This window comes from Rana temporaria, chromosome 13, assembly GCF_905171775.1.
Source record: "Rana temporaria chromosome 13, aRanTem1.1, whole genome shotgun sequence".
Lineage (NCBI taxonomy): Eukaryota > Metazoa > Chordata > Amphibia > Anura > Ranidae > Rana > Rana temporaria.
Genome location: NC_053501.1, coordinates 96,926,763 through 96,939,859, shown reverse-complemented (window position 1 = coordinate 96,939,859; position 13,097 = coordinate 96,926,763). Strand labels below are relative to the sequence as shown.

At 43.9% G+C, this 13,097-nt stretch overlaps 1 protein-coding gene across 5 annotated transcripts in view; it reads right to left on the bottom strand.

Annotated features, from left to right (window-relative positions):
* ARHGEF11 (Rho guanine nucleotide exchange factor 11) overlaps positions 1 to 13,097 on the bottom strand; it is a 302,232-nt gene that overhangs the window by 96,766 nt on the left and 192,369 nt on the right. For 4 of the 5 annotated variants that reach the window (XM_040332151.1, XM_040332146.1, XM_040332147.1 and 1 more), the window contains 3 exons: positions 6,298 to 6,442; positions 4,867 to 4,966; positions 909 to 938 (listed from right to left, as the gene is read on the bottom strand). In XM_040332151.1, the coding sequence (XP_040188085.1) occupies positions 909 to 938; positions 4,867 to 4,966; positions 6,298 to 6,442 (275 nt within the window). The remainder of the gene's footprint in view (positions 1 to 908; positions 939 to 4,866; positions 4,967 to 6,297; positions 6,443 to 13,097) is intronic. The other variant, XM_040332148.1, reaches the window with a different exon arrangement.

The window sequence follows — 13,097 nt, the reverse complement described above, 5'->3', positions numbered from 1 at the left end:
GTCCAAATTGGGCCAATGTAACTATAATAAAATATATCCATGCTTGAAATTCTTCTTTAAAGTGGAGGTTCACCCGGAAATAAAACATTTTAACCTTAGATTGATGCTCATTTTGTCTAGGGGAATCGGGTGTTTTTTTTAAATCGAAGCTGTACTTACCGTTTTAGAGAGCGATCTTCTCCGCCGCTTCCGGGTATGGGCTGCGGGACTTGGCGTTCCTATTTTGATTGACAGTCTTCCGACAGGCTTTTGACGGTCGCATTCATCGCGTCACGATTTTCCGAAAGTAGCCGAACGTCGGTGCGCAGGCGCAGTATAGAGCCGCGCCAACGTTCGGCTTCTTTCGGCTACTCGTGACGCGATGGATGCAACCGTCAATCAAAATAGGAACGCCCAGTCCCGCAGCCCATACCCGAAAGCGGCAGAGAAGATCGCTCTCTAAAACGGTAAGTACAGCTTCGATTTTAAAAAAAACTAGCCGATTCCCCTAGACAAAATGAGCATCAATCTAAGGGTAAAAAAAAATGTTATGGGTGAACTCCCGCTTTAATGTTGTCCTCGTCCCAACTGTGGAGATTTCCCTTCACTTTCTGCCTTGTTGGTGGTCACCGGGAAAGCATTTGAGGGGATCTCCACAATGGGGACATTGACAGACCGCGATAGGTTCCAACCCTTCCACACTCCTGAAGCTAAACCGGAGCTAAAAACAAACCTTGTGTCTGGTATTCCACTCTTCATACCATACAATAAAATATAATACCAGAAAGAAGTTCAAGTGGGTAAAGAGTTAGAGCGATTTACAAGAGGCAACCAATTGGGACAAATACATTAGAGTCAGGATTAGTGGAGGAAGACTCCATGAAAGGCAGAAAAGTTGCTTAAGGGGAGAGATTGATATGAGGTTTTACCTTCACCGGGGGACAAGGGGACATGAAATGCTACAAGGGAAAAAAATTAGGAATTAACTTTTAATTAATAAAGTGATCATTAGAGGAATTAGAGCAAGAGAGCCTTTAAGAAGAGGAAAAAAAGATAATTAAAGGGCAAATCAAGAAAATAGCTACATACACAAGTGTAACACAGACATCAATATTGGATATATGCAATGGAAACATTATTGGAATATTCTGAGATATGTGGACACATAAGAAGAGTGGTAACATTTCAAAACCGGAAGAACCAACAGACTCTGTGTCACTGCCCTGCCTCCTGCCTATACTTTAAAGTTCAGCTTAAACTCTAATCTAATCTACGTCGCAGCAACATTCTAACGCCTCGTACACACGGTACGATTGTTGGCCAACCGAGCGTCTGATTTTTGTCAAAAGGGCGTGTGCCTGGATCTTGTCTTGCATACTAACGGTACACAATTGTCATGCCACAAACACGAACGTAGTGACGTACTACGAGGAATTTCAGCTCTTTAGCGCCACCGTTTGGGCCCCTTCTGTTAATTTTGTGTTTGGTGAGCATTGATTCAGGGTATGCGTGCTTTTACTTTCAACTTGTGTGACGGATTTGTGTACTGACCATACGAAAATCTGACGTCAAACCGTTGTCCGCCGAATCTGTCATCCAACATTTGTTGGCCGAAAGCTGGACAACAATTGTCAAAAGACGTGTACCAACGGCAAGATTTTAGGGCAACAGACAATCCCCTGCCAACAATCGTACCGTGTGTACGAGGCTTTAGACCGGAGATAAGCAATTAGCGGACCTCCAGCTGTTGCAGAACTACAAATCCCATGAGGCATAGAAAGACTCCTAAAGCCACGAGCATGACACCCAGAGGCATGATGGGACTTGTAGTTTTGCAACAGCTGGAGGTCCGCTAATTGCATATCCCTGCTTTAGACTAATCTATCTAGCCCTGTAAAGAAGAAATCGCTATAGGTACTTTTTCTGAAGCCGGTCTGGTCCCATGCTCAGCTGTCAATGGGGGCTTCTCTGTGTGGGCATGTGCAGAGAGGCAGCCGACAACAGAAGCCCCATAGTATGGGTGACGTCACTTTCCAGCCATGAGACCGGACTGGATCGGCTTCAGAAAAGGTAAGTATAACAATTGTTGCTTAAAGTGTTAGATAGGTTGGTCTTAAGGCCCGTACACACGATCGGATTTTCCGACAACAAATTGTGTGATGGAAGGGTTTTTGTCGGATAATCCGACCATTTGTACGCTCCATCGGACAATTGTTGTCGGAATGTGGGATAGCAGGCTCTCAAATTTTCCGACAACAAATGTGTGCCGCTGGATTATCCGATCGGGTGTACACAAGTCCTAAGATCCAAAGTACAAACACGCATTCTCCGAACCAATGCTAACCATTAGCAGAAGTTGCCCAAAGGGTGGTGCTAAAGAGCAGAAAAAACACGTAGTTTTGTGTATGTTGGCTGAAAAAGTTCTGCCGTCTGTATGCAGAACAAGTTCACGGCCAACACCCTTCTCACAGAATTCCACGGACAAATCCGATCATGTGTACGAGGCTTGCGAAATCCCAAAGTATTCCCGACAAAGACAAATGGCTTCGAGTAGAGTTAGAGATTGTTCGTCTTAGGCTGAACTGCTACTTTAAAATTACCACTATAGAAAATTAATCACACTGCACTCTTTGCATCCAAAAGCCCCAGTTGACACTTTGGGGATGTTTTTTTTATAAGATTATCAGAGTTATTCATCCTGTGAAACCGCATGTACATTTGTTCTCTGCGATTGGAGGCAAAATTAAAAGTTGGCTATTTTCTCCAAAGGTTGAATGTCCTTCATAGATTATGCATCAGGAACGGCATTATGGCCACTAGTTGGAGCTGGCGATCAAAATAAATATGTATGTTCTATGATCATCAGCTCCTTCTAGAGGTCATAATGTGGTATCTTCCTGATTCCCTCTAGTCTATATAAATGAAGAACATTCAACCTGGAGAGAAAATTGATTGAGAACATTCAGTTTTGTCCCATTTGCACAGAAGGAATTCACGTGTGGTTTCATAGGACAAACAGCTCTGCAAATTTAAGGGAACTATATCAAATGACACTTGTATATCTCTCAGGAACTCCATTAGTGTTCAATATCCAGGTATGCACATCTGTTTGGATCATTGTTGGAACACGTTATCTCTCCCTGGTGGATTTTTTATTATTATAGAGCAGTGGTGGAGAACTTATGAGCTAAAGGGGGCCTCAAATGCAGCTCCTATGAGCTCCTTATGAGCTAAAGGGGGCTAAAGGGGGCCTCAAATGCAGCTCCTTACATCATCAAAGGGCTGCACATAATGTTCAATATATGTAAGGCTTGAGAGGATCATTAAAAACTGAAGAGCTAATAGAGGAAATTAAGGTGAGAGTATGGACAGGATACATTTTTGGCTGGGGATTTGCTACATTACAAAACTGCGAACGTGACATGAGGTTAGTAGAGATAAATGCCGTCGCCTTAATCACTGTGTCTGCATCCTACGGGGTAAATGACGGTGCTATATCAAGATGCAACTCAACGTTCCCACTACAGACTGTTGAGGTCTGAGGATCGCATAGCACACACCTATGGGCATTGGTGTATTTTGGTTTTGTGCTGCCCTAGGGCTAAAATTGGGCACCCTCTATCTAATTGTGTCCCACCCCAGTCGCCTGTGCAAAGGTGACAAATGATGTAAATGTTACTTTCCATAGGCAATGCTTTAAAAGCCTTTACAGGTTACCACTTTAGATTTACAGAGGAGGTCTGGTACTAGAATTCCTGGCCATGATCTGATGTTCGCGATGCTACCTCACATGTGTGGGACAATCGCGGTTTGTCTGCGTGTGGGGCTGACACTCGCGTTCGCCTTTGCGTGCGAGCACGGGAGAACTGGGGCACTTTTAATTTTTGTTATTCTTTTTTTTTTTCACACTGTTGCTTTCATTTATTTATTTATTTTTTTGATCACTTTTATTGCTGTCACAAGGAAGGTAAACATCCTTGTGACAGTAATAGGTGGCGACAGGTACTCTTTATGGAGGGATCCGGGGTCTATAGACCCCAAATCCCTTCTTTGCACTTAAAAGCATTCAAAAACACCAAGATCTGTGTTTTTGAATGCTTTCAATTTTTAAAACTGGCCCTGATTGTTTCTGAGTAAACCGGAAGTGATGTCATGTCATTGCTTCCAGTTTACCGTTACGAACGGATGATCAAAGCAGATCCCAGCTTAGCTGAGCTGCCTGGCCAGCTGGCAGACCCACCGGCTGGTTCCTCGGGTCTCCCGGTGAGGGGGGGGGGGGGGGGAACCTCCCCTCCCGCTGTTTGTATTAGCAATAGCTAGTAAGCCACTCTGATTGCCATTACAAGAGAGCTGACCACCGTCTCTAAAAAACGATAACAGGGTGCTGAAGGCATCATCCAGCCATCTCCCCCCCTGAAAAATGTTGCCCAAGGCAAACGCCCTGTTTGCCTCACGGTAGATACGCCCCTGCTTATGGGCCGAATAATGTGGCCCTCAGGCCATGGGTTGGACATGTGGGTTATAGAGAAAAAACCCAGGAGGAGCTGGAACACCCAAGACTCCTTGGTGAACGAATAACAGAACTGGGAATTATGGCAGGAAGAGCTCACTGTTGGAGTATCATAAGAAGCCATGGGTTGACTCAGCCCACCATGCTCTACCTAGAACTAAAATATCACTTTTTGGTGAATCAAAGCAGATACTATGGCATAGAAGTCATAAAAACACCCCAAAAAAACTAATGGTCACCACCCTTTTACTATATATATATATATATATATATATATATATATATATATATATATATATATATATATATATATATATGTATATGTATATATATATATATATATATATGGGTGCCGCTTCCCCCAATCCCATACTCACTGCTTTGAGAAGTCTTAGGTTTGGCAATATATTTAAGGATGGGATTTCGCTTTTTGTCATCTGCCGAATCACGGTCTTTCTCCTTCTTTGCGTTGCTGTTCTGTGAAGACAAAAAAAAGCCGGGGGCAGGATTAGTTACACTTAGGAAACAAAATGTACTAGTAGAATAATAAAATAAGAACCCTATTATAAATGAGCTGCAGACATAAGAAAAGATGGGGGCACCTCTAAGAAGATCACAAAAGCAGATTTTGGATATCCAGAGTACATATTGCTCATCTTTGGATGTGGCCGTGAAAACATGTGTGATCATAGTAAATTGGTTCACAAATTCTCTGTAGCTGAAGAATATGAAGGCATTGATATTGTATAGGATACACGGCTTCTATATGCAATGATTTTGTTACTCTGTATTAGACAATTTGTTTTGCTCCGAATTCATTTTTTAACGAATTTCAAAACAATTTGTTAATTCGAAAATATCCAAATTAACGAAAACCCGTTATTCGTAAATTTGAAAGTTTGTAAATTCGAAGATCTGAAAAAATGACTAAATAATAATAAGAACTATTACTATTAAATTATAGGTTTTGGAATTTCCTTTCAAATTTGGCTGTTATGTCGCGTACACACGATCATTTTTCGGCATGGATTAAAACAACGTTTTTAAAAACGTCATTTAAAATGATCATGTGTGGGCTACTCATCCTTTTTTCGGCTTCTGAAAAACAAAATTTTTTTTTTTCGAACATGCTGCATTTTTTAACGTCGTTTTAAAAAATGTCGTTTTTCGGGTTGTAAAAAATTATCGTGTGTGGGCTAAAACGACGTTTTAAACCCGCGCATGCTCAGAAGCAAGTTATGAGACGGGAGCGCTCGTTCTGGTAAAACTACCTTTCATAATAGAGTAAGCACATTCATCACGCTGTAACAGACAAAAAAGCGCAAATCGTCTTTTACTAACACGGAATCAGCTAAAGAAGCCAAAAGGCAAATAGAACTTCGCCTTTAGAGTGCCGTCGTACGTGTTGTACGTCACCGCGCTTTGTTCATCATATGGACCTACATTTTTTAAGAAATTGTTTTTTGAATAAAATAAAAAATTATTGGGTACGTTTCATAGCAAAAAGTAAAAAAAAATGTTTTTTCCAAATTCTCGCTCTTTTTTTGTTTATAGCGCAAAAAATAAAAACCACAAAGGTGATCAAATACCACCAAAATAAAAAAAGCTCCATTTGTGGGATAAAAAGGACGTACATTTTATTTGGGTAGAGCGGCGCACGACTAAAAAATTGTCAGTTAAAGCGGCGCAGTGCCGCATCACAAAACAAGGCCTGGTCAGGAAGAGGGGGTAAAACCTTCCGGAGCTGAAGTAGTCAAAGTATGTCAAAAGATAGACGCAGACTTCACCAAGTTACAAACATCACTCACCTTCTTGGCCTTGTTTAGGAAAGGAAGCCATTTGTCTTTGTCGGGAATACTTTGGGATTTCTCAGAGACACTGGCAGAAGGGAATTCTCGAAAGCTAATGCCAGCGTGACTCATATATGTCCTCAGTGCAAAATTCATATGGGAGCTGTAAAGAAAGAGAAGATGGCATTTTAGAAAAACTTCTACCTTTCTGAAATTTCTCCTAAAAAAATAAATAAAAAAAAAAATAAAAAAAAAATCTATTTTTTTTTTGTCCCTGATCGGTACAAACAATTATTTTTAAAGAAAAAAAAAAAGGAAGACAGCTAATGCCATTTAACTCTAAACTCCAGGCAAACATAAAAACACATAAGCAGCTATATGTCATAAGTATACAGTACCAATTTAATTTTTAAATGCAAGCCTAACACCCCCCCCCCCCCCAAAAAAAAATTAAAATTACCCCCCTAGCACAAATGCTCTACCCCTCAAATTTTCCCTCCGAGAACACATCCCCCCACACTCCAAATCCAACCTCCCATCCATCTCCTAGCACAAATCCCCCCCCCCCAAATTCCACATCCTAGAACAAATGACACCCCCCAAAAAAATGTCCCCTAATTGCACAATTCCCCTCCCCCTCTACTATATCACTTTTCCTAACACAATCCCCCCCAGCAGAAATCCTATCCCCAAATCCTCCCTCCCAACACAAATCCCCGTAAAAAAATCACTCCACCACCCCCCCAACACAAATAGCCGCCCCCCCCCCAATCTCGTCACAACACTACCACCATGATACCACAGGGCACCTTCCTTCCTGCCCACCCCTTGTCCCGGTGTTCTGTCGAGAAGTGCCCCCTATCGAATAGTGCCCGCGCACAGGGCCGGCCTTAGGTGTTCAGGCGCCCTGTGCGAGCTAATCCTGTGGTGCCCCCCCATCTTCACCCCTCGCCCCCTGGTCACCTAAACATACACAAAGAGGAAAAAATGCCACCGCGGGTGAAATACAATCGCGCAGGGGGGTGCCGGTCTGATGCCCCCCCATTGTGTGGTACCCGGGGGCGGTTCACCCCCCTTAGTACGCCTCTGGGTGGCCGCACGGCGCCCTGTGCGGACGCACAGCTCGCACACCCCAAAGGCCGGCCCTGCCCGCGCATGTGCAGGATGGAGCCGCACTCCAGCTGAGTTGCCGTGACGTGAACAGGGCGCAAGCGCACATCATAGGAGGTATCTCTCGATGGGAGATACCATTTCACGGGCACAATTGAAACCTATACAAACAGCGGGGGGAGACCGTAGCTCTCATATTGTGCCTCGCTGTTGCGGGGCGGCTTTACAGTGTGCTGATGGTCTGGTTTTCCCGCGGTTTGTATAGGTTTAAATTGTGGCTGTGAAATGGTATCTCCCATCGGGAAATACCTCCTACGATGGGCGCATGCGCCATGGTTACGTCAGCCCAGCTGATCGGGAAATCAGGAGTTGTGCTATGACGTACAGCGCATGCACAGTTCGTCCCGGGCACTATTCGATAGGGGGGGCATGTCTCGACAGAACACTGGCCCCGAGTGTGCTGCTGTGTGTCATGAGCATGCTGATAGAGGAGAGAGCTGAGTGACAGAGGGGTGAGCTCACCAATCTGCTGCTTCTCCTTTCACTGTCCAGCCACAGGGTGGAAATTAAAGTGACACAGCAGAAGACAAAAATCTGTCAGAGCGGTTTAAATCTTAGTTCTGGATGGACAGAAATACAAACCCCTTTGGCAGACAAAACAGCTCTCTTTTATGAATTTTACCTGTGAAAACTGGATTGCTCTTAATAGTCTAAAGCAGGGTTAGGCGAAATCCAGGCGCCAGGTCGCAATTGCGACTAGAATTAGCGATCCAGTGCCTGGGGAAGTAAACATAGGCCTGCAGAAGGCCGCAAAGCCGTGGCCTCAATACTGGCCGGCGCGGCCCGACGGAATCGCGCTGCAGGGGAGGTGTAGGCACATGCAGACACAGCAGGATACCCCATCCTGTGTCTGCGTGGTCGCGTCGGGTCACGCCGGCCGGTATTTGAGGTGCCGGCTTTGCGGCCTTCTGCAGGCCTATGTTTCCTTCTGTGATCTGACGCCATCTTGTGGTGGCCGTTGGTATGACAGACAAGACAACTAGCAATGCTAATGGAGATTCCCCTGTGTTTTCACTGCCATCGCCTTCCCTCTAATTAGAACCCCCAAACATTATATATATTTTTTATTCTAACACCCTAGAGAATAAAATGGCGGTCGTTGCAATACTTTCTGTCACACAATATTTGCGCAGCGGTCTTACAAGCGCACTTTTTTGGGAAAAAATACACTTTTTTTTATTTAAAAAATAAGACAACAGTAAAGTTAGCCCATTTTTTTTAATATTGTGAAAGATAATGTTACGCCGAGTAAATTGATACCCAACATGTCACGCTTTAAGATTGTGTCCGCTTGTGGAATGGCGACAAACTTTTACCCTTTAAAATCTCCATAGGCAATGTTTAAAAAATTCTACAGGTTGCAGGGTTTGAGTTACAGAGGAGGTCTAGGGCTAGAATTATCGCTCTCTCTCTAACGATCGCGGCAATACCTCACGTGTGGTTTGAGCACCGCTTTCATATGGGGGCGCTACTCACGTATGCGTTCGCTTCTTCGCACAAGCTCGGCGGGACGGGGCTCATTTTCTGGCTCCTAACTTTTTTAGCTGGCTCCTAGATTCCAAGCAAATTTGTCAAACCCTGGCCTAAAGCACGTGTGATATATTTGGACATACCGACTATCACACAAATGTTTTAATAAGAATGGTTAAGGGCCAATGTGTACAATGTCTTATTTGTCAGTTCAGGCTCTAACCAAAAAAAAAAAAATAACAGAAACAGAAAAGTTGTATGGAGCCCTAAAGACTATGGATGGCAGTTTAGATAATATTCAGCAGCTATATAAACGGTCATGAATTTCAGTTCCTTTTATGGTGTGGTAACTTTACATGTATTTTACATACATTGCCCGTCTATATAACCTGGTAATTGTGCACTGTAAATGCAGTGAGCTTTAAAAGCCTGCAAGATGTGACAAGCTATGTATACATTTCTGCTCTGGTTAAACAGAGGGATTTGTGGGATGTAATATTTCCGAGCTGCTCAACAAACAACCTTATATGCACAAAAGTAATGCGTAGGCCTGCAAACTGCTGTATGGTCTTGGCCGCCGTGCTGCAGCTTAGTTTCAGGGACTTGGCAATCTTCTTCTAGCCTAGGCCAGTGATGGCAAACCTTAGCACTCCAGATGTTTTGGAGATACATTTCCCCATGAAGCTCAACTACACTGTAGAGTGCATGAGCATCATGGGAAATGTAGTTCCAAAACATCTGGAGTGCCCAAGGTTCACCAACACTGGCCTATGCCATCTTTATGTAGAGCAACAATTCTTTTTTTCAGATCCTCAGAGTTCTTTGCCATGAGGTGCCATGTTGAACTTCCAGTGACCAGTATGAGAGAGTGAGAGCGATAATACCAAATGTAACACACCTGCTCCCTATTCCCACCTGAGACCTTGTGTCATGAGTCACATGACAGCGGGGAGGGAAAATGGCTAATTTGGCCCAATTTGGACATTTTAACTTGGGGGTGTACTCACTTTTGCTGCCAGCAGTTTAGACATTAAAGTGACACTTAAGGTTCAGTTTAAAAAAAAAAACTCCACTGTGCAGTTCGTTTTGCACAGAGTGGCCCCGATCCTCCTGTTCTGGGGTCCCGCTGCAGCTCTTGCAGCTCCTTCCCGCAATAGATAACCCCTTCTGGGAAGCTCTCTCCTGAAGGGGTTACCTTGCGGGCGTGCTCCCATGTCATAGCCGCCTAATGTATGGCTCGGCCCCACCCCCCGGCACCCGCGTCATTGGATTTGATTGACAGCAGCGGGAGCCAATGGCTGCGCTGCTATCAATCTATCCAATGAAGAACCGAGAAGCCACAGAGAGAGCGACGCGTAATCACACCAACGGAAATTCGGGGCTCGGGTAAGTTAACTGCTTGCCGACCAGCCGCCGGTGGGGAAGCACCTTGGCCAGTGGTGATACAATTACACAAGTGGAACCATCAGAGATCCAGTAGTCTGGGACTATTGTCCCAGACTCTTCAGAGTTGCAAGCCATCAACTTTTTGTTTATCAAGGTCCAGTGTACTCTCAATTTTGCCACCAAGACTTTCATTCTGCTTTGGATGTGAAATCCTCCATTGATATCAGTGACCATCATCCAGAGGTGGAATGCGCCATTGATATCAGTGACCATCACCCAAAGGTGGAATGCTCCATTGATATCAGTGACCATCATCCAAAGGTGAAATGCTCCATTGATATCAGTGACCATCATCCAAAGGTGGAATGCTCCATTGATATCAGTGACCATCATCCAGAGGTGAAATGCTCCATTGATATCAGTGACCATCATCCAAAGGTGGAATGCTCCATTGATATCAGTGACCATCATCCAAAGGTGGAATGCTCCATTGATATCAGTGACCATCATCCAGAGGTGGAATGCTCCATTGATATCAGTGACCATCATCCAAAGGTGAAATGCTCCATTGATATCAGTGACCATCATCCAAAGGTGGAATGCTCCATTGATATCAGTGACCATCATCCAAAGGTGGAATGCTCCATTGATATCAGTGACCATCATCCAAAGGTGGAATGCTCCATTGATATCAGTGACCATCATCCAAAGGTGGAATGCTCCATTGATATCAGTGACCATCATCCAGAGGTGGAATGCTCCATTGATATCAGTGACCATCATCCAAAGGTGGAATGCTCCATTGATATCAGTGACCATCATCCAAAGGTGGAATGCTTCATTGATATCAGTGACCATCATCCAGAGGTGGAATGCTCCATTGATATCAGTGACCATCATCCAAAGGTGGAATGCTCCATTGATATTAGTGACCATCATCCAGAGGTGGAATGCGCCATTGATATCAGTGACCATCATCCAGAGGTGGAATTTTCCATTGATATCAGTGACCATCATCCAAAGGTGGAATGCTCCATTGATATCAGTGACCATCATCCAAAGGTGGAATGCTCCATTGATATCAGTGACCATCATCCAAAGGTGAAATGCTCCATTGATATCAGTGACCATCATCCAAAGGTGGAATGCTCCATTGATATCAGTGACCATCATCCAGAGGTGGAATGCTCCATTGATATCAGTGACCATCATCCAGAGGTGGAATGCTCCATTGATATCAGTGATCATCATCCAAAGGTGGAATGCTCCATTGATATCAGTGACCATCATCCAGAGGTGGAATGCGCCATTGATATCAGTGACCATCATCCAGAGGTGGAATTTTCCATTGATATCAGTGACCATCATCCAAAGGTGGAATGCTCCATTGATATCAGTGACCATCATCCAGAGGTGGAATGCGCCATTGATATCAGTGACCATCATCCAAAGGTGGAATGTTCCATTGATATCAGTGACCATCATCCAGAGGTGGAGTCCTCCATTGATATCAGTGACCATCATCCTATACATAGAGGCCAGTTGAAAGTATAGCCATGCCTACCAAGTGTGAACCTAGCCTTTATGTTTGGGAATTTGAAATAAATAAGTTGAAATATTAGGTAAAAGTTTCTATGGGCTACAGGGGTGGCACTTAAGTTAAGCTTCAGTGATTTTGCCACTTCAACTGCCACCATGACTTCTATTATGCACTGAAGGTGAAACCCTCCATTGATATTAGTGGCCATCATCCAAAGGTGGAATCCTCCACTGATATCAGTGACCATCATACCATACATAAAGGCCAGTTGACAGTATAGCAATGCCTACCAAGTGTGAACCTTGCCTTTATTTTTGGGAATTTGAAATAAATCAGTTGAAATATTGAGTAAAAGTTTCTATGGGCTACAGGGGTGGCACCTAAATTAAGCCTCAGTGATTTTGCCACTTTGACTGCCACCATGACGTCTATTATGCACTAAAGGTGGAACCCTCCATTGATATTAGTGACTATCTCCCCACTCATATAAGCCAATTGACAATATAGGCATGTCTACTGAGTATCTTGCTTTCTTACCAGTATCATGTGCGTAAATCAGATTATCAATCTGAGCCTTTGCAACAACCCCCTACCAGGCTGCACCTTTTAAAATAGGAAATACGACAACCATTTATACGATCATATTTTAAATTATGGTTTTTGGTACTTTTGCTATTCAAAGACTTTAATGATGGTAACTGGGGAATTTGCTATTGAACAAAGTCTTTATTCTGGTGCCTAGCTTTACATTTTATGTATTTTTATGTCTTGGAACCAAACAAATGACTATTCACTGCCCAGATCTATACAGTAGCCCTTCTCAACCAGGGTTCAGTGGAACCTAATGCCGCGTACACACGATCAGGCATTCCGGCAACAAAACCGTGGATTTTTTTCAGACGGATGTTGGCTCAAACTTGTCTTGCATACACACGGTCGCACAAATGTTGTCGGAAATTCCGGTCGCCAAGAACGCGGTCGAGTACAACACGTACAACGGCACTATAAAAGGGAAGTTCAATACCAAGTGCGCCACCCTTTGGGCTCCTTCTGCTAATCGTGTGCTAGTAGAAGTTTGGTGAGAGACGATTTGCGCTTTTCAGTCCGTTACTGCTCTTTGCAGTGTGACGAAAGTGTTATGTCCATTACGAATTCTAGTTTTACCAGACCGAGCGCTTCTGTCTCGTACTTGATCAGAGCATGCGTGGAATTTGGTGCGTCGGAATTGTTGTCAGAAAATTTGAGAACCAGC